Raw genomic sequence first — 21,640 nt, 5'->3', positions numbered from 1 at the left:
GCTTAAAGCACTGAGCCAGCCAGGTGCCCCGTTTTTTAAAATTTGTTTTACTTATTTATTTGAGAGAGGGAGAGAGCGCACACACACATGAGTGGGGAGAGGAGAGGGAAAGGCAGAGGGAGAAGCAGACTCCCTGCTGAGCAGGGAGTCCAACCTGGGGCTCCATCCCAGGACCCCGGGATCATGACCTGACCTGAAGACAGATGCTTAAGCAACTGAGCCACTCAGATGCCTCCAGGAAGGATGTCATTTTCAAACAAAATACTTCCAGAAGTGTTTAGAAGGAGTAAACTCATCGAGAGAATTTATATTTGAGTAATATGGTATTGAAGCTATGTAGTATGAAGGATGTATGTGTGTGAATCTTCTAAAGATTTTGTTTGCTCTAAATTGCTTCTCATTAATGCAACTACTCCTCCAGAGATAATGTCATTGAATTAGTAACAAGCTGCTAGACACTATAGTATTCAAAAATATGATGTGATAGCATTCCTTTTTTGGGACTTACAAAAAGACCTTAGACTTTAGTGGTTCATATGAGGCATTAAATACAAAGTATTTTCAAAGAAGGATAGAATTAAAAAAACAAACCAATATACTTATGTCTGTTGGTGCTAAATAATGTAATAAATTATGCTGCTGTATGTATTTACAGCTTCATAATTCCAGTTCTGTCACTTAATATGTTACATAGAGCAAATTGTTTAACTTTCTGAGCCTCAGTTTGCTCATCTGTAAAGTAATGATGCTAGTAGCTACCTCAAAGTTTCTTGTGAAGGTTAAACTCCATAATGCAGGTAAAGCACTTAATACAATCTCGGGACATTGCATACGCTTTATAAGTAGAAGCTATTTAAAAAAAAAAAAAAAGGGTGTATGGCTTAAAAGAAAATGATGCAGTGGCAGCAGGAGGATTGGGAGTCTCCTGGTTGTCCACTGGTGTCCTGTATGGTGTATAATGTGCTGCTGTTCCTCTTCAGAGCAGAACCTTTGGGAGCTTTCATGAAGTAACTCAGTTTGTGTTAATAATGGCTAATGCAGCCATTTTGGGGGAACTATTTTATTAAAGTCTAAGATAATACAAAGTGCACAAATTTTAAGTTCACAGCTTCATAATTGTAATGTGAACTAACCCTTGTAACCACTAACCAAGGCAAAGTTATTGACTATTTGGATGTTCTATTTTGTGAAGGTTTTTTTTACCTAATTTTCTGTTTGCTTGACGATCTGGCTCATTTGTGGTTTTTAAAGTGTATGTTCTCAATATGAAGCTTTTTGGAGAAGTGTCTTCATTCTGTGGCTTTCTTTTGCACTTTCTTAAAGCTGACTTAGGTAAATACATGGACTAATTTAACACATGGTCTCATTTTAATACATAGTTTACCCTTGAACAACATGGGTTTGAACTGCACGAGTTAAACTTAAAATCCCATCTGCCTTAGGATTTTCTTAACATTCTCTTTTCTCTAGTTTACTTTATTTATTTATGAGAATACAGTACACACATATATATAACATATATATTATTTGTATATAAGAAACACTCAAAACATATATTTGTTAACTCTTTATGTTATTGTGAAGGCCCCTGGTCAACACTAGTTGTTGAGTTTTTGGAAACTAGAAGTTACATATGAAGTTTCGACTGTATGGGGGTTGGTGCTCCTAACTCCTCTGCATCGTTCAAGGGTCAACGTAGTTTTCATTTTTCAAAACCCTTTAGATTAACACCATTTGTGTCCTATTTAAGAAATCTTCTTATATTTTAGGGTCAATAAGGTGTTTGTTTTCCTGTATTTTCTTTTAAAAGTTTTATTGTTGGGGCACCTGGGTGGCTCAGATGGTTAAGCATTTGTCTTTGGCTCAGGTCATGATCCTGGGGTCCTAGGATCGAGTCCCTCATAGGGCTTCCTGCTCATTGAGGAGCCTGCTTCTCCTTCTGCCTCTCTCTCTCTCATGAATAAATAAATAAAATCTTTTTTTTTAAAGCTTTATTATTTTACCTTTCACATTTAGTTAGCTCTGCCATCTGTCTAGAATTCATTTTTGTGTATAGTATGAGGTAGGGGTTAAGCGACACCCCCCCCCCCCCAACATGGATATCCCTCAGCTGAGCACCATTTATCATCCCACTGCACAGCAGTAACAACTTTGTCATAAACCAGGTGTGTGGGTCTCTCTTTGGACTCTCGTTCTGTCCTTTCATTATTTTGTCTGTTCTTGCACCAGTATCACAGTGTAAGTCCTCCTGCTTGTTCTTCAGAGGATTGTTTCTAGTTCTTTGCATTTCTAGATAAATTTCAGAATGTCTCAATTATGTGAAAAATATTTTAATTTCTGAAGTGTATATTCCCCAGGTATGCTTTGGGAATTTCTTTCTTTCAACACTTTAAAGATACTATTCTGCTTTATTTTGGCTTCCATTTTTCCATGGAAAATTGGCTCTTTTGATGATGATGTGTCCTTTTTTCCCTTCTGTGGCTGTATTTAAGGTTTTGTCTTTGGTGTAAGCAGTTGACTCAGGTATCTGGGTGGGTGGGTGGTGTGTGTGTGTGTGTGTATTGTATATATGTTAAAATCAGAAATTTGTTAATATAAGAGTAAATTTCAGTTTTCGGGTAAAATTTTTTTGAACATTAAAAAAAAAAGATTTTATTTATTTGACAAAGAGAAACAGAGAGAGAGGGAACACAAGCAGGGGGAGTGGGAGTGGGAGAAGCAGACTTCCCGTTGAGCAGGGAGCCCCATGGGGGACTTGATCCCAGGACCCTGGAATCATGACCTAAGCCGAAGGCAGACGCTTAATGACTAAGCCACCTAGGTGCCCCATTCTTGAACATTTTGATTGTTGCTTTAAACTCCCTGTTATAATTTCACTGGCTCAATAACTGTGAGGCTGTTTCTATTAATTTTTTTCTTCTTTTCTTTCTTTACATTTGATTGTTATTTCCTGTTAGGCTGGTAACTTTTTTTGTTTACTTGCTTGCTTGTTTCTTTAGTATTCAGTCTTAGGTAAGAAAAATTCTTAAGCTTTGCTATTCAGTATGGTCACGCATGGCTATTTAGGTTTAAATTTAAATTAATTAAAATTAAATAAATTAAAAAATTCATTTCTTTACTCACATTAGCCAAATCTCAAGTGCTCAGTAGCTGCATGTGACCAGCCCTGTCACTGCAGAAAATTCTGTTGGTCAGTGCTGTGGTAGTGACTCTGGATGGTAAAATCTTCCTTCAGAGACAGTTCTTTTTTATTCTGGAAACCAGGTAGAGTAGGTAAGCTCATGTTATTCCAAGTGAGGCTGTCTATTTCAGTTTGCTGAAATAGGGTGTTTGTTCCTAGGGTATAGCCCTTTATAGTTTCATAGTTTCATTTGAAAAGCCTGGACTATTCACCCAGGCCCTTCTTCCTTGGCAGGTTCTGAATTCCAGGTACTGTTTTCCCAGCCCGGTGGAATAACTGTAGGCTAAATTTAGGTCACTGTTTTCTTTTCCCCCTTCTCCCCATGTCTCACTGTCAATTGGTGATTACCTCAAAGAAATGTAAGGTCAACTTTAATAAATTTCTTTGCTCTGGGATTTTGGTCCCTTAAGTCCTAGCTGTCTTGTCTGCTCTCTGGTGACTTCACACAACCTTTTTTTTTTTTTTTTTTTTTTTTTTTTAGTAGACTTCATTTCTTAGAGCTATTTTAGGTTCACAGCAAAATTGAGCAGAAAACACAGGGTTCCCATAGCCTACTTTCACATACATACAACCTTTTCCATTATGAACACTCCTGTACCTCAGGCACATCAGTAAATTTATTACAATTGATGAACCTACACAGACCCAAAAGCCATTATACACAGCTGTTCTCTGTGTGTGTGTGTGTGTGTGTGTGTGTGTGTGTTCAGCCAATTTTTGTAGTTGTTTTCCCCGGGGATATTAATCTGATAGTAGCTAAGTAGTACCCTTCCATTTTCTTTTGTTAGCTAGAATATAACTCAGTATAGTTGAAAACGTCTTAATGATTTCTGGCAGTTCTTTGGAATTTTTATTTGTTGGGGTTGATGGTTCTGGTAGTTAGGTATGTAGGGGAAAATAAGTATGTGTGGGTGTTTCATATTTTCATATTCCTTAAATTCTATTGTTCCGGTATAGACAGTGCTTAATGTAGTTGGGTTTGTAGATTATGAAATATCTGAGAATTTAAAATGTATATTAAAATGGAATGTATTTGGAGGAAGCATTGTGTCTAATTGAATATTTTGTGTTCATTGTACTTCTTTAAGGAGTGATTTCTGTTTATAAAATACTCTGTCAGGGGCTGTATGAGGTATAAAACCAAGCAAGAGGTAGCTCCTGATATTTAAGACCTTATGTTCTTCTTAATAGAGAAGATAAGACATGTATTAACAGGACTGCCTGTAGAAGGCACATTTTATTTCTTATGAGATTTAAAGGTTAAACCCAAGTTTCTGTTTTGGCACCACCATTTATTGGCCCTGTGACCTTGGGGAAATCACTCAAGCAGTCAATTTTAGATGCTTTTGGAGGGAAGGGATATTATGTGCCAAGTACTTTACTTGGTTTTATTGTCACAATAATCTGGAAAGTCAAGTATATCGCTCATTTGCAAATGAATAAGTTGAACTGGCAGTAACATTTGTAACTTGCCTAAGGCCTGGAGTTTTGTTAAGTAACTACCAGAGCTGGGATTTGAATTCTGTTCTCTGTTAGTTACTATTACAAAGTCTGCAGTTACTTAATTATACTAGCACATAGCAATCTGTTCTGAGAAGTATTGATATTATTCCTTGAAAAAACGGACGATAATATGTTTTCTAAATACATGCTTTTAAAAATAAAGTGTAAAATAGCATCACTCCTGTAGTATTTCTGCTGAAAGTAGTGTAAACTTTGTGAGGAAGCATTAAATAAACAAATTGAGGGACATTCTAGAAAATAACTGGCCTGTATTAAAAAATGATGGTATCATTAAACCACAAAAATGTTGAGGAACTATTTCAGATAAATGAAACTAAAGAGACATAGGTCTGGGGTTTTTTTTTTTTTTAATTTTGTTTGATATAAAGGAAGGCATTATTGGGATAGTTGGCAAAATCTGAGTAATAGTATTGTATCAGTATTAATTTCCTGATTTTTATAAATACATTGTAGTTATATAAGAGACTGTCCTTCTTTTTAAGGAGTACACAATGTAGTATTTAGAGGTAAAGGGGTAGAGTGTCTGCAACTTAACTCTTAGATAATTCAGGAAAATTGTATTTGTGTGTGTGTGTGTGTGTGTATATAAGCGGATAATATAGTCGTGGGAAAATATTAACATTTAGGGAATCTCATTGAAGAATTCTTTGCATTATTTTGCAACTTTTTTATGAGTCTAAAAGTATGTCAACGTCCAAGGGGAAAAAAAGCATGTAAAAATGGTAATATTCAGTAGTTCACCCCTTATCTATGGTTTTGCTTTTCACTGTTTCTGTGGTCTGGCAGGAAATGATCCTACTCCTTAGTGTCAGAGGGTCAATACATTACAATGCCTGCATCCTTCTCTTCACTTCATCACATCACATGGGCATTTTATCATCTCACATCATCACAAGAAGAAGGGTGAGCATGGTACAATAAGATACTGAGAGAAAGAGACTGTATTGACTTAACTTTTATTACAGTATATTGTTATAATTATTCTATTATTGTTAATCTCTTACTGTGTCCAATTTATAAATTAAGCTTTATCATAGGTATGTATGTATAGGCAAAAACAGGTATATATGCAAATATACTGTGTGTGTGTATGTGTGTTTGTGTTTAGGGTTTGGTACTGTCCGTGGTTTCAGGCATCCACTGAGGGTATTCGAATATAATCCTCATGGGTAAGGGGGAAGTACTTTGTCTAACTGTTAAAAGATTACTGGCCTTTAAGAGGTGGTATGCTCCAGGGGCACCTAGGTGGCTCAGCTAAATCTTAAATAAAGAAAGAAATGGTATGTTCCAAAGTGCCACCAGATTGTGTAAGATCTGATGAATCAATGCCTAACCTTCTACTTGCTTATTAAAGTGTGGAAATACAGTTTTATGATTAAATAATATATTTGCAATAGTTCATAAAATAAAGATGATTTATCTATGTGGTGTTGAGTAACTTGGACTCTCACTCAGACTCAGGGTTTGGTTACAAGCCCTACCACCCACAGAGACCTTGAAAAGTTGCTTCTGTACTTGGGGTCCCTCATTTCTAAAATGGGATAATACAATACCTACCTAGGAGGTTTTATTAGAATTTAATGAGATAATGAGCAGAATACATGTAGCATAGACTGACTCCTGATAAAAGTTCAATAAACATTTTTTGTCATTTTCAGTAATTCTTATGAAGTTATAAAATTGAATCATTAGGGGCTCCCGGGTGGCTCATTTGGTTAAATGTCTGCTTTCTGCTTGGCTCATGACCCCAGGATACTGGGATTGAGCCCCGAGTCGGGCTCCCTGCTTAGTGGGGAGCCTGCTTCTCCCTCTCCCTCTGTTGCTCCCCCTGTTTGTGCTCACATGCTCTCTGTCAGATAAATGAATAAAATCTTTTAAAAAATTGAATCATTTATTGCAATTAAATATTTTTGTTGTCTGATTTAAATACACCTTATAGATTATGAGCTTCTATTGGCACTTACTGATGATGCTTTATAATTTTAAATATATCTCATAGTTAAATTTAGAAAATCTTGGATTGTGTTTTACTTTTCTCCTAATCACCTGTAGAATAGGAATAACAACATTTATTTTGTTACCTCAGAATAAAATATTTGAACAGGTTATAAAATAAAATGCAATGCAAATATAAGATTTTAATAATATAGTTTGTATATATAGATGGTTACATATTGATTTTTATATCCAGTAGCATGTAACCAAACATATTAAGAACAGACACTCAAACTCAGTTATGTTTTTCTTTTATTTTTTACAGATATTTTTCATATTCCCCTCCCAATTCAGCTCCTTTGCTTCTCTCTCTTGATATACGTTAATAATATTTTCTCTTCCATATCATGAGGCTTCTTGGTTATCTTGCAACTAGTCTTGGTAGATAAAACATGAAAGATATACTGTCTGTAAATGGAATATGTTTCTGAACCCTGCCTATCTTTCCAAAATACCATCTGTTGATCAGTCATAGATATGCAAATTATTGATGTATCCATCTTTTTGGACATTGGACCCTAAGCCCACTTGGCATATTGGTGATGAATATTAAGTGTTTGCCCTCTCCTATCTTCTACCTCTCAGGTTTCACATTTCAGGTTTTGAAGTTACTATTATTGCTATTCTTTGTACTGGATGTTTTGACCTGGATCATTGTCCTGCGTACTTAAAAGATTAAGTGGCCTTGCAATAAGGATATTTTTAATTGAGATATTTTTAGCCCACGACTTAAGCTACATTTGAATGAGTATCTATTCTAAGAGTGTGTACTATGATTACACTTCAACATGTTATTGAATAGTTTGCTGTTCTAGTCATAAAAGCAGACATTGTGATTATCTAGTATTCTGTAGTGATGTTACTGCCTACAGCAACAAATTTTTTATCATGTTAAGAACATTCATAACTCAAAAAAATATTTCTAAAAGTGGTTGATTGCCTCTTTGGAAATTTATTTGCCTTTCTCAGAGCACTGAGGTTTTTTTGTTGGTTGTTTTAAAAAAGCACCATACTGCAGGACTTTGAAACAAGTGCTGCTCTAGCTGGAAATCAACTCACTAGTATATTTTAATAGTCATCCTTCTGTTAAAGTTTCAGTTGTAGAAATGTTCTTTGATAGTTTCATAAATTTTAGTAGTGTTATGACTCGGAGGGATCGTTAGAGGTCTTCAGTGTAAGTCCCCTGTTGTGCTTACAAGAACCTCTCTCAGTCTTCCCTACAGACAGGGAGGCTCTGAGATGCACCTCAGTGCTGTCATTCCAGAGCTGGTGTATTCCCACCTCAGAGACTCTCATTAGAAGAGTGTTCCCTGTAATAAAAGGAAACAAGGTTCACTTAACACCAATTATATGGTCTAATTTGGTGGTAACATTAGAAATGTGAAATTCCTATAACGGCCAGGTGACTGACGATTTTTTTTTATATGAGTTTTTTTATTGTATATTATGAAGTGCTTCTTTTAGAAACGAACATTGTGAGGGGCGCCTGCTTGGTTCAGTCGGTTGAGCCTCCATCACTTGATTTCAGTTCAGGTCATGATCAGGGTGCTGAGGTTGGGCCCCACCTTGGGCTCCTGAACTCAGAGCAGGGCTTGCTTGAGATTCTCTTCCTCTCCCTCTGCTCCTTCTCTTGCACACATGCCCTTTCCCCCTCTCAAATAAATAAATAAATAAATAAATAAATAAATAAATAAAATATTTTTTAAAAAAAAGTGTCACGGAGATATATGCTTTTCCCTCTCTCCTGTGAGGTTGATTCCTCAGAGTTAATTGCCGGTAAAACTTGAGTGTGTATCTTTTCCTAGATTGATTGGGTCTGTACAAACGCACATTTATTTACCGATGCTTGCCTTTTATAACCACTTTAGGTCTTTGCTGTCTTTTGCTAGGTACAGGGCTTTGACATGTAAGAATTTATTGAGTGCGTGATGTTGAATTGGTACTTAACGAGTAGATGGTCAGATCCAGTGTTGAGCTCATTTCCTAATTGTTTCTGTAAAAGGATATTGCAGTCATCTTTGGGAACACAGTATCTGCCAAAGTAAGAGCCTTATTTTAACTAAGATGCATCAAGCAGATGACTGTGTATTTAATGTGAAAGATTATTTATGGTTAAGATGAGTAAATGCTTAAAAATCAGGAAAAGGAGTAAAATGTCATCGAAGTTCTTTTACATAAGTGTATTTATATTTCACATTTCTGGTTAGTCTTAAAATCAAAGGTGATATGTTTAAAGAGAAAAGAAGAACACTTTCAATGATAAGTATAGCATCTGAGTGGGAGAACTTCCAGTAAGCCAAAGTGTGATAGTTCAGTAATCCTTAGGAATTATTTATGTTAAAGTGTAGTAGTTAAAATGTGGATTCTGAAGTCATTAAACATGGCTTTGAATCCCAGCTGTACCTTGTACTAACTCTGTGACCCCTGGGCAAATTACTTATCGTAGTGTTTGTTTATCTATGAAAAGGATTAGCAGGGCTATCAAATGGGTTAATACTTACAAAGCACTTAGAGCATTGTGTTCATAGTGTTCTTTATATAACTGTTTGATGTCATTGGTGTTATTATATATTTGCTAAAGGAATTCTACAGAATGAAAAGTTAGTTTAAAAAATGGCAGCAAGGTCTTTTTTTTTTTTTTTTTAATTGTCCTAAAAAGCTAAAGACCAGGTAATGAAAAAAACATGTAACAGATGTTTTCTCATGTTATGTAACTATTAGAAGACATAGATCAGTAAGTATTTTCCTATTCTTTGGGAAATAAAACTAGAGCATAACTTTAATTGAATTGCTAAAATGACTTTGGTGTTAATTTCCAGTTTTCCTATTTGACTTTTCTGTGTTTCTTTTAGTCATAAGGTTTTATAATTTGAGGGTGTATGGTATTGAGAAAGGCTTTTGGAATCAGGCATTTGAAATCTTTAGTTCCGTCACTTTCTGGGTAACTTGGGGCAATGTATCAGTTGTCTGTTGCTGTGTGGCAACTCCAGACTTAGTTGCTTCAAAAACAATGATTTATTATTTCTCATGATGCTGTGGGCCGGCTGCACTCAACTGAGGGCTTCTTCTGTTTTACGTAGAACATTTTGTTTACCAGCATTTTTTATCTTAGAGCAGAAGTACAATGCAGAAATCTGTTTTTCAGAACACTTCTTTAAATGAGATAATGCATCAAAAGTTATTTCCATGATGCCTGGCCCATTGTTAGAGCTCAGTAAATGGTGGTTGTTCCCACCCCTCCCCCGCCCCCGCCCCCCCCACCCTCCCGCAATAGTCAAAACATTTTAGCTGTCCCTAATGCAGAGTGACTGGCATGTAAATGTCTCTTTTAATACCTGTTTGGTTCATGTATTTGATGTAACAAAAATATTCTTAGTTTCAAATTAATGAATGTATGCTAATAGCTCCCTTCAGTGATCATTTCTTTGAACAAATAATTATCGAGTGCCTACTATGTGCCAGGCATTTTTCTCAGTTCTGGGAGTATAGCATTGAGAAAATTAAGTAGAGTTCCTATCCTTGGGGCAGTTGGCTGGCTGAATCAGTAGAGCAAACAACTCTTGTCTCAGGGTCATGGGTTTGAGGCCCACATTGGGTATAGACATTAATTAAAAAAAAAATTTCTGCCCTCATGGAATTTATATTCTAGTGGGGAAAGGAAAATAGACAATAAACAAACATATATATTAGTTGGTGACAAGTGCTACGGAGAACTTTAAAGTAAGATAAAGGAGGGGAGGTGAGTTTATGTGTTGGCAGGGGCTTATTTTTTTATTTAATTTGGTCAGTGAGGGTCTTTCTAATAAGATGGTCCTTGAGCAGAAACACAAAGTAAGAGTAGAGAGGTTAAGTTGTGCTATTCCCTCTGCTTGGAATATTTGCCTAGATAACCACAGAGGTTTTTTTTGTTTTTGTGTTGTTCTTGTTTTAAAGATTTTCATTTATTCATTTGACAGAGACACAGTGAGAGAGGGAACACAAGCAGGGGGAGTGGGAGAGGGAGAAGCAGGCTCCCCACTGAGCAGGGAGCCCAACTCGGGGCTTGATTCCAAGGACTCTGGGATCACAACCGGAGCTGAAGGTAGATGCCCAACGACTGAGCCACCTAGGCACCCTGGCACAAAGGTTTTGAGGCAAAAACTGCGGTTAGAAATAGTAAGGAGGCTAGTGTGGGTGGATCAGAGCAAGCAAGTAGGACAGTGATAGGAAATATTAGATGAAGCTAAGACCTGATTTGTGTGTGACCTTGTAGGCCATTGTAAGGAATTGGCTTTACTATCAGATAGGAAGTTGTTGGGGGATTCTGAAGAGAAGAATGATGTGTCCAACTTGTGTTTTAAATGGACCACTTAGGCTGCAAAGTTGAGAATAGATGGTAGAGGACAATGGCATAAACAAGAACAATTAGGAAGCTTTTGCAGTTATCCAGATGAGAGGTGATGGTGGCTTGGGTTGGGGTGGTAGTAGTAAAGATGGAGCAAAATGGTCAGATTCTGGATCTATTTTGAGGATGGAGGATCTGGTGATAGATGTGGGAAGTTATCGAAAGAGGAGAGTCAAATTTGATTTGTGCATGTTATGAGCCTGAGAAACTAAGGATAGAGTTATCATTTCCTGAGATGGCGAAGGAGTGGATTGGGAAAATTAGGAGTTCTTTTTGAACGTGTTTAGTTTGCAATATCTAATAGACACTCAAGAAGGGATGTTGAATAGACAAATAACTAGCTCTGGAGGTAAAGAGAGAGGTCTGGGTTGGAGATACACATTTGAGAGTCTTAAGAATAGACATGCTATTATTTAACACTCTGTGATTGGATGAGATCACCTAATGGAAGTGAATATAGATAGAGAAGATGGATATCTGAAGACTGAGCCTCCAGAATTTAAATGTTGTGGAAAAGAGATGGAAGTAGAAAGGAATCTGAGAGGGGAGTGCTAGTGAGATAAGGGGGAGAGTATAGAGTGGTGTTGTGGAATACAGATGCAGACAGTGTTTAAAGCAGGAAAGCATGCATAATCAGCTGTATCAGATGCTGCAAGTCCAGTAAATCGAGGATGTGGCAACGCCGTAGCTGATGTTGACCTTGACAAGAACTATTTTGGTGGAATGGTGGGGTAATGAAAGCCTGATTAGAGTAAATTCAATACAAGGCAGAATTTGAGGCAGCCTTTCTAAACAGTGTTTTCAAGGCATAAGGGGGAGAAAAGAAAGGGGTGATGTCTGGACAGTGTATAAGCAAGATGGTTCTAGAGAAAGATGGAGGGAGGACTGGGGGGAGAGAGAGAGAGGGAAATTGGTGGAGTGATAATACTTCAGTAAGTAAGCCTGGATGCCTTAGATAGAAGCACTGACAGATGCAAGTGGGCTAGTAGATGTGGTGATGAGAAGGTGGAAGTTTCTTTCAAATTCTGTCTGTTTTTTTTTTTTTTTTTTTTTTTTTCAGTAAAGTAGGATGCAAGGACCACAGTCCGGAATGAGGTTGGGGAGGAGGTGGTGGCTTGAGAAGAGAGGAGGTGTGAATTCGGACAGTGGGAAGATGAATAAATTAGGGAATGTATATACTGTTTCACTTCCTATGCTCATGCTTTTATAGGTAGAAGATTTGTCCTTTATATAATCTTTGGAAAACATAGGGTTGATAGAACCCCATGTTTTAGAAAATGAAAATACGAAGGCTCAGGTGAATTACTTGCTGTTGGAGGGAGAGCTTGGTGCCTGCTCTTGAGTGTTAAACATATAGCTCTCTTTAATGATTTTCATTGCTTGAAATCAGCGCCCCCTTACCAGACTCCAGAATTTGTCTTCCCAGAGCTTTTGAGCCTAGAGCCGCAGTTTTTTAGTACCAGCATAACATGACATTCTCATGAAACTTACCTGAAGGGAATTGCACCTGTGGACCGCGCTCTTGTATGATGGCTCGCCAGTGTATAGGCGGGAGGTTCTTTCAGTGCCTGAGGTGTCTGAAAAGGGGTAGCACAGGATGAACTCTTTCAGAAAGAGCAGCATTGAACAAAGTCGAAAAATCAGTATTTCTTTTAACACTGATACTCTCCATTCCCTTTTGGATTTCTGTTCTGTCAAAGGCATTTTCATCCTGTCTGAGGCAGTGGTTGCTTGCCTTAGGTGTGCAGCCTCTCTGCTACTTCCTTCCGCACAGGAGTATATATTGCTCTGCAGCATGGTGAGCTGATAGATGGCCTCTCTCCCTTCACTTCATAGTTTTCATAATAGCCAAAAGAAGAGGAAGAAATTCCAAGTCCATCACTTGATGAGTGGCTGAGTAGACCTGGAATATCCCTGCGGGGGGATACTGTGCAGAAGGAAAAGGGGGTGACGTGCTGGCACATGCTGCAGTCTGAGAAACGTGCAAGTGAGGGAGCCAGTCACAAAACCCCACTTTCTACTGTTCCATTTGTATGAAGTGTTCAGAACAGGCAGCTCTAATGACACTGAAAGTAGATTTGTGGTGGCCCAGGATGGAGGAGCTTGGGAGGACTGGAGAGTAAATGCTAATGGATATAGGGCTTCCTTTTTGGGGATGATAAAACTGTTCTAAAATTGATTGTGGGCTTGGTTGCACAATTCTGTGACTATACTAAAAAACTTTGAATCATACCATAGTTTAATAAAACTGTTATTTTTAAAAAATGCCTTCTTCATCTTCTACTTCAGAAAAGACTGTTGTCATTTTAGTATTTTTATCTTTATTGAGTTTACCATTTATTACCTTTTCCAAGTTTGTGGTGCATTTCTCTAGCATTTTTTAAATGTCAAAAGCAGAGAGAATCCTGTATATAAATACTTGGTATAGAGATATCATCAAGAGAAGCCTGAATGACTGTACCTCTCAGTCTTAGTGATACAACCTGCCAGAACCATCAGCTTCTGGCCCTTAGCTTGGCATTTCAGAAATTATTATTTTTTTTTTTTAAGATTTTATTTATTTATTTGACAGAGAGAAATTACAAGTACACTGAGAGGCAGGCAGAGAGAGAGAGAGAAGGAAGCAGGCTCCCTGCTGAGCAGAGAGCCCCATGCGGGACTCGATCCCAGGACCCTGAGATCATGACCTGAGCCGAAGGCAGCGGCTTAACCCACTGAGCCACCCAGGCGCCCATCAGAAATTATTTGATTAGTGTTCTAGAATTGACCAAACATGGGTGGTTCTGCCAGTAGACTTACCAGGAGCTGAAGTGTTGTTAGCATTATGCTAATTGATTAAGTTTAATGAGAAGTAAAGTTGTTAGGCAGAGTAGATATTCACACTGGCCTGACCATTATAATATCTTTACGTCAAAAAGAAAACTCACTCTCTGTAAGTTTAGGAATATGATCAACGTTTTCCTGGTGTCCATGAAATCGTCATATGAGTTCATAGTTTAATGGCATTTGCAGTGATGATCCAAGACATCTCTTTTATGGAAATGTAATTGTTAGGCACGCCTGGGTGGCTCAGTTGTTAAGCTACTGCCTTCGACTCAGGTCATGATCCCAGGGTCCTGGGATCCCCAACTCTGCAAGGAGCTTCTTCACCCTCTCCCACTCCCTCTGCTTGTATTCCCTCTCTCACTGTGTCTCTCTCTGTCAACAAAATAAATAAAATCGTTCAAAAAAAGAATGTTAGGGCACCTGTGTGGCTTAGTTGGTTGAGTATGTGACTCTTGATTTCGGCCCAGGTCTTCTTGATCTTAAGGTTGTGAGATTGAACCCCACATGTGGTTCCCTGCTTAGGAGGGAATCTGCTCGAGATTCTCTCTTTCCCTCTCCGTCTGCTCCCCCCACTAAAAAAAAAAGTAATTATTCCTAGATCTAGACATTCTGAGTTCCTGAAGTGAGATATCCTTTTTCCTGGGTTTCTTCTGCCCGTAATTGAATTTTCAAATTACAAACGTAAATAAAGATAAGGTAAAGCAAATAAAATGTTCCACTAATAGTTATCTTCTTTTCTGAATGACAGTATTTCACTGTGTTCTTATTTAAAGCATTGACTGCCAACATTCTCTTCTACTCTGGCCAAAGTCCCCAGAGATCAGTTTACAGAGTTAAAAAATTTTTTGTTTTCATCTTACCCACTTTAACTCTATATTTTATATTAATGTTTCAAGGTTTCAGAAGAGTAGAAAGGATTTATTCTTAATGAATATTGATAAATTTGATTAAAAGCATATGACAAAAAATAATAATAATAAAAAGAAACATAGCATTTTAGATATAGATTGCCTTTTTTACCATGTGGCCTAATTTTTTTAGTTTGTGGGTTTGACACTTCTAAGTGTGAGTCTTTATAGAGTGGTAAACAATAGGTTTTGTTAGACTCTCCATTCAGTAGACATGTTTAATGTGTGCCTTGCCTAGTCTCTGAAAGTACAAATGATGTCTGTTCCCTGTTTTGTCCCTAGCACTGCCACATTATAGGTGCTCAGAAGGAAGTTAGGAAAGATGAAAAAAGAAGTGGAACAATTTCCTTCAGCAGTAGGACAGAAGTTTTTTTTTTTTTTAAAGAATGGTCCACAGATTAGAATCACTGTTACCATCATTTTTACAAAAGGATAGTTAGCCCAGGGGAAGAATTTGAGAGCCAATTAAAATATAACCAGAAAACTAAGCTTGCTTTATTACCGACAGATGGATATATTATTTTTTCATGCATAATTTAATTTTTAAGTTTATTGTGAGACTGGCTGGTAGAGCTCGAGCGTCTCTGGCAACTTCATCTAGATTGTGAATGCTTGACGGTATCGTTTCCCAATCTTTTACATTGATCTGCATAGAAAATGGTAATATCTGTGGTGTGCTAGGGTAGATTGGAGAGAGTTGGGGCACATTTAAATGGGACTTGGTGAGGAAATTTGTTGCCTTTTCTGTATGATATATATGTATTTGAAAATAAAATAAAAAAGTTTTGGGGAGGATAGTTGTGGCAGGCACAGAATTGTATCACTCAGCTGCTCCTTCACAAGGCTCTCTCGTGGGGAGCGCAGTTGACCGAGAGTCTCCAGCTGTTGCACCTTCAGATATGCGTCCCGGCCTTTCTAGCCAGTGACCAAACACAGTAGAGGTACTAGAGCTGGACTCCTCTTGCTTGATGGGGAGCTCCTCCAGCAGGTGATTTTTTCCTTATGGGTTTTGTCTCCTAAGGGCGCTGTAGTGGGAGGTTCTCTCTCCACCTCTCCCTTTGCTTCTCTTCTTTGCACATGTCAGAACTGCTCGGGATGTGAGGGCTTGAGGGCTGTCTTCACCTGGTCTTGCCTCCTCTCCCTACCTTCCCCAAGATGCTTTTTGCACATCGAATCTGCTTTTTTAAAAAAATTTATTTTATTTTTTCACTGTTCCAAGATTCATTGTTTATGCACCACACTCAGTGCTCCATGCAGTACATGCCCTCCTTAATACTCACCACCAGGCTCAACCAACCCCCCACCTCCCTCCCCTCCAAAATCCTGAGTCTGTTTCTCAGAGTCCACAGTCTCTCATGGTTTGTCTTCCTCTCCGATTTCCTCCAACTCACTTCTTCTCTCCTTCTCCCAATGTCCTCCATGTTATGCCTTATGCTTTACAAGTAAGTGAAACCATATGATACTTAACTCTCTCTGCTTGACTTATTTCACTCAGCATAATCTCCTCCAGTCCTGTCCATGTTGATACAAAAATTGCATATTCATCCTTTTTGATGGAGGCATAATATTCCATTGTATATATGGACCATATCTTCTTTGTCCATTTGTCTGTTGAAGGGCATCTTGGCCCTCTCCACAGTTTGGCAACTGTGGCCATTGCTGCTATAAACATTTTTTTCCCACTACATCTGTATCTTTAGGGTAAATACCCAGTAGTGTAATTGTAGGGTCAGAGAGTAGCTCTATTTTTCATTTCTTAAGGAATCTCCACACTGTTTTCCAAAGTGGCTGCACCAACTTGCATTCCCACCAACATTGTAAGAGGGTTCCCCTTTCACGATACCCTCTCCAACACTTGTTTACTGTCTTAATTTTGTCTATTCCAACTGGTGTAAGGTGGTATCTCAGAAGAATGAAACTTGACCATTCTCTTACACCATACACAAAGATAAACTCAAAATGGATAAAAGACCTCAGTGTGAGGCAGGAATCCATCAGAATCCTAGAGGAGAACACAGGCAGCAACCTCTTTGACACTGGCCACAGCAACTTTCAAGACATGTCTCCAAAAGCAAAGGAAACGCAAAAGTGAAAATGAACTTTTGGGACTTAATCAAGATCAAAAGCTTCTGCACAGCAAAGGAAACAATCAACAAAACAAAGAGGCAAGTCACAGAATGGGAGAAGATATTCACAAATGACACTACAGACAAAGGGCTGATATCCAAGATATATAAAGAACTCCTCAAACTCTACACTCAAAAAGCAGATAATCACATCAAAAAATAGGCAGAAGACATGAACAGACAACTCTCCAAAGAGGACATACAAGTGGCCAACAGACACATGAAAAATGTTCATCATCATTAGCCATCAGGGATCGCAGCATTTAAAGGAATGAAAGGAATGTGCATGTGAATGGTATTGAATCTGCTTTTTAAAGACCCTAGCTGATGCAGTAAAATACACAATGAATTTATGTAAAACTTGCAGTTAAAATTCTTTCATATTTTAGGATGAGAAATTTGAGTTTGCTTCCTTGAGTATAACTTTTGTATCTCCAGTTTTATGCTTGAAGTGGCTTTATGTAGTTCCTGGTCAAGATTTTGAAAAGATGTCTCCACATTCTTGTCACCATCATTAAGTGGCAGCAAATGGCAGAAGGAATTCATTGTTCTTTGTCTATTTGACAGAACTCCTTTCTCATTGTTAATCAGGTATCAAATAATTCCAGTCTCTTTAAATTGTCTAGCCTAGGCACTATCATTCTGTTACTTTTCTTTCATTGCCAAATATGACATTGAAGTTTCCAGTAGTCCATTTCAAACCTCATAACTTTCCATAGTGAGTATTTCAAAATTATCATAGAACTCTTACACGGCTATAGATCTCTTAGTGTTAATGATTCTTCAGAATCATGTACATGATTAAATATCACTAGGGAATCCCTTTTTACTTCATATTTTTGAAACTTTTTGCTTTGAATCTCTTTTAGTATGGTTAATACATACTGTTTATTAACTCTTGTGGCCATTTCTCTTTCTTTCTGCCTAGATTTACGTTCCTCAAGGCTTAGTTCCAATCTGTATTTCAAAAACTCTGATGCTTTCCTTTGTGTGACCCAACCTCTGTAGGAATGATTGATTTGAGAAATGTGTACTGAGTGCATATTCTCTGCTAGCTTCTATGTATACCATAGTGAACAAAAAAGGAAAAGATGGTCTCTGTCTTCTTTTGTACACTGTTATGAATATGTAAGAATAACTCAGTGTAAGTTGTTTTTTCTTCTCTTTCTACGCAATTTAGCAGTTGGTTCTATCAATATAATTCACATGTATACATCTATACTAACACCAAGTGTTTTGTCAAAAGAATAGAACTATGTTTTAAGATCTTTTATGCTTCAAAGCACACATTGGATTTTAACAAATGCTTGTGGATTAAAAGGCTGTTGAACTTTAAGTATTAATTATGGCAGAGATGTCCAGGGGAGGACTCACTGGACAGAACCTAAATCAGTGGTAACAACAACAAAACAAAACAAACAAAACCCCACCTTATTTATTATCCCTTGAACTTACTCTGATCAGAAGAGCTATGGGGAGAAGATGGAGCAGTTTTCCTATTCATCTAGCCACTTGAGCCTAGGGCTTTGGTTTTCAACTTTGGCCATGTATTGGAACCACCCTGGGAGCTTTACAAAAATAAATTCCCAAGTCTCTCGCCCAGAGTTTCTGATTTAATTGGTATGGAGTGTGGCCAGGACCAAGTGATTATAATGTGCAGCCAAGATTGAGAACCACTGCTTTTGGAGATAATGACAGTCAGCAGTCTCAGTTAAATTAGTAGAAGCCTTATTTTGTCTAACCGTATACAATATGTATACTGAGAGAGCCTGGGAACAGTGCCATCCCAGTACTGATGAGGACCCATAGCTTGTTGAGGGAGTTGTAACTGGTCAAGTTGGGAAAATCAGAGTATCAAAGTAGATAATTACAGTAATGGATTATAACTCATTGACAAAAATAGGATTCTATTCATTTATACTCACATAGGCAAATAAATGAAGAAATTAAAAATTTGATAAGGAATGGCTTACACATATATTCTCAAATTGAAATCCTACAAAATATTTAATTACAGAGGGAAAAGAAAGAACTTAGTAGTGGAAATACCTAGCCAAAAAAAAAAAAAAAAATCTAGCAGATACCATGTTAAATAATCAAAGTGAACATTGTCAGTACTGCAACAAATCAAAATTGAATGCCACCTGACCACATCATGAGAAGAAAGCATCTGTCATACTCCTGGTCATACTCCTCCCAAAAGATTTATAACCTGGACCTAATTATGAGGAAACAGCAGGCAAACCCACACTGAGAGACATTCTACAAAGAACTGGCCTGTAAAAGCTTGTGCCAAGGTCATAGAAATCAAGGAAAGACTTGAGGAACTTACTCTAAAAGATATGACAAGTGAATGTGATGCATGGTTTTGAATTGGACCCTTTTGCCGTGAAGGACATTCATTATTAGTATAATTGGCCAAACTTGGGAGTCTGAGGCTTAGATGGTAGAGATGTATCAGTGTTCATTTCCTGATTTTGATGATTGTATTGTGGTTATATGGGGGAATATTCTTGTTTGTAGGAAATACAAAGTGTATAGTTACTTGGCAAATTACTCTCCAGTGGTTGATGAAAAAAACCCATTCATTGTATTGATCTTACAACTTCTCTTAAATTTGAGATTGTTTAGGGTATCTATGATTTTATGACTCACTTCGGAATTACATAGCTGTATGTGAGGCCTCTCAGAATCTTAATTTTCTCATGGAAGGTTATATGAAGTAGCACAATTTATCTGGGCATGATATTTTTCATGGAATATATTTCCCAAGTAATTGGAGCTCTTCAAATGCTAAAAAACTTTCTGGCTATTTTGATGCCCTGTATTTTTTCTGCCCTTTAAAGCAGAATGCATTGCACTTGGTCTTGTATCTCTTGATGACTAACAGTCCTATTTTTGTGAATATTTATTATTTTTTTCTGAAGTAATACCCAGGTCTACATCCACTTTTAGCCTTAGGGCTTGTTTTGTTTGCTCTTATCAATGTCTGGTTTTCAGTTCTGTTGATGTCAACGGTGCATGTATTTTATAGTTTGCCAGTTCTCTTTCTAGTGTATTATTTCTAATCTGTTATAGTCTCAAAAACAAGATCTGTGCTTTTTCCTTTTTGTAATATGTTAATAAAATTCTCTGTTAAGGTTAAGTATAGAGATTTTATCCTAGTAATGGCCGTACTCATTGTACACTTGTAAGCTTAATTCAATATTATGTCTAGGCTTCAAGGAATTCTGAAAAGTGAAGAGTTACTATAAATAGAAGATGACTACTCTTTCATTTTACTAGCTTTTCTTAGAATGCCAATGAAATAAGATAATTTTAAAGGAAAAATCACTTTTTTTTTTTTTTTAAATTTCAGAGCTCCAGAGATTATTTTGGGGTTGCCGTTTTGTGAAGCCATAGACATGTGGTCATTGGGATGTGTGATTGCAGAGTTATTCCTTGGATGGCCACTCTACCCAGGAGCCTTGGAGTATGACCAGGTAACAAAACTGTCGTGATAGTTCTAGATAGAATGTAAAGAATTGGTAGAATGTAAAGAAAAATAGTAGACTAATAGGAATGCATTTCCCCAGGTATATAATACTCTGAAAACCTTTTTGAAATAAAATGACAAGGAGCGCTTGCCTGGGTGGCTCAGTTGTTTTGGGCTCAGGTTGTGATTCTAGGGTCCTGGGATCGAGCCCTACGTTGGGTTCCCTGCTCAGTGGGGACCTACTTCTCCCTCTGCTTGCAGCTACCACCGCTGGTTGTGTGTTTTCTTGCTCTGTCAAAAAAAAAAAAATCTTTCAAATAAAATGACAAAACCTGAGACCTTAGGGAATTTAAATTCAAGATCTCAAAACTGTACTTGGTTTTTAAAAAACTTTTTTTTTTTTTAAATAATGACTGAAGTAAAGTTTCATAAACAAAATTCAATCCACGGGCCCCCAAAGTTGCAAAAACACTTTTTTGTATCATTTTTGTGTATAGACATTTGAAGGGCTGGACTGTGTCCATTTAAATAATAAAATTATGCTTGGGTGACAAACTTTGATAATGGATAAAATATTAGCCACTCCCAAGGAATAAAAGGCTTTGTAATTATTGGTCTTAAATCAACAACCATTATTGGGCTTAAGTACTTCGGTCACCTGAAACCTCTTCAGTATTTTAAGGTGTTTTTGAATGACACTAGAAATAATCTAGTTTAACATTATTTAGATGATTCTCAGTAGAATCCAGCAAATTACTTCATTAAACTCTTTTTCTTTTCTTTTCTTTTCTTTTTTTTAAGTTTTTATTTATCTGAGAGACAGAGAGCATGAGCAGGGGGAGGGGCAGAGGGACAAGCAGACTCCCCACCGAGCAGGGAGCTGGGTGCTCAGGATCATGACCTGAGCTGAATGAAGTCAAATGCTTAATGGACTGAGCCACCGAGATGCCCCCATTAACGCTTTTCATGACAGTTTTCAGTTATGTTCATTAATTAGCCTCTCTAAGCTATTAGACAGTGAATGTTGTTTGCTATTTTCCTGTGTTTTTGTTTTGTTTTAGTACCGAGGTTCTTTTCTGTAGTAATTATGAACTTAATCTGTATTATTTGAAAAGGTTTCATAGCATCATCAAAAAGGGTATGAGGGGCTGCCTGGGTGGCTCAGTTGGTGAAGCAGCCTACTCTTGGTTTCAGCTCAGGCCATGATCTCAGGGTCCTGGG

At 37.4% G+C, this 21,640-nt stretch overlaps 1 protein-coding gene across 5 annotated transcripts in view; it reads left to right on the top strand.

Moving 5' to 3' along the window:
- Positions 1-21,640, top strand: part of HIPK3 (homeodomain interacting protein kinase 3) — a 90,415-nt gene that overhangs the window by 44,546 nt on the left and 24,229 nt on the right. For all 5 annotated transcript variants that reach the window (XM_059406248.1, XM_059406235.1, XM_059406243.1 and 2 more), the window contains exon 3: positions 20,303-20,426. In XM_059406248.1, the coding sequence (XP_059262231.1) occupies positions 20,303-20,426 (124 nt within the window). The remainder of the gene's footprint in view (positions 1-20,302; positions 20,427-21,640) is intronic.

Source organism: Mustela nigripes, chromosome 1 (genome assembly GCF_022355385.1).
Source record: "Mustela nigripes isolate SB6536 chromosome 1, MUSNIG.SB6536, whole genome shotgun sequence".
Classification (NCBI taxonomy): Eukaryota; Metazoa; Chordata; class Mammalia; order Carnivora; family Mustelidae; genus Mustela; species Mustela nigripes.
The sequence above is the reverse complement of the archived record's forward strand: the minus strand, read 5'-3'. Positions and strand labels throughout refer to the sequence as shown.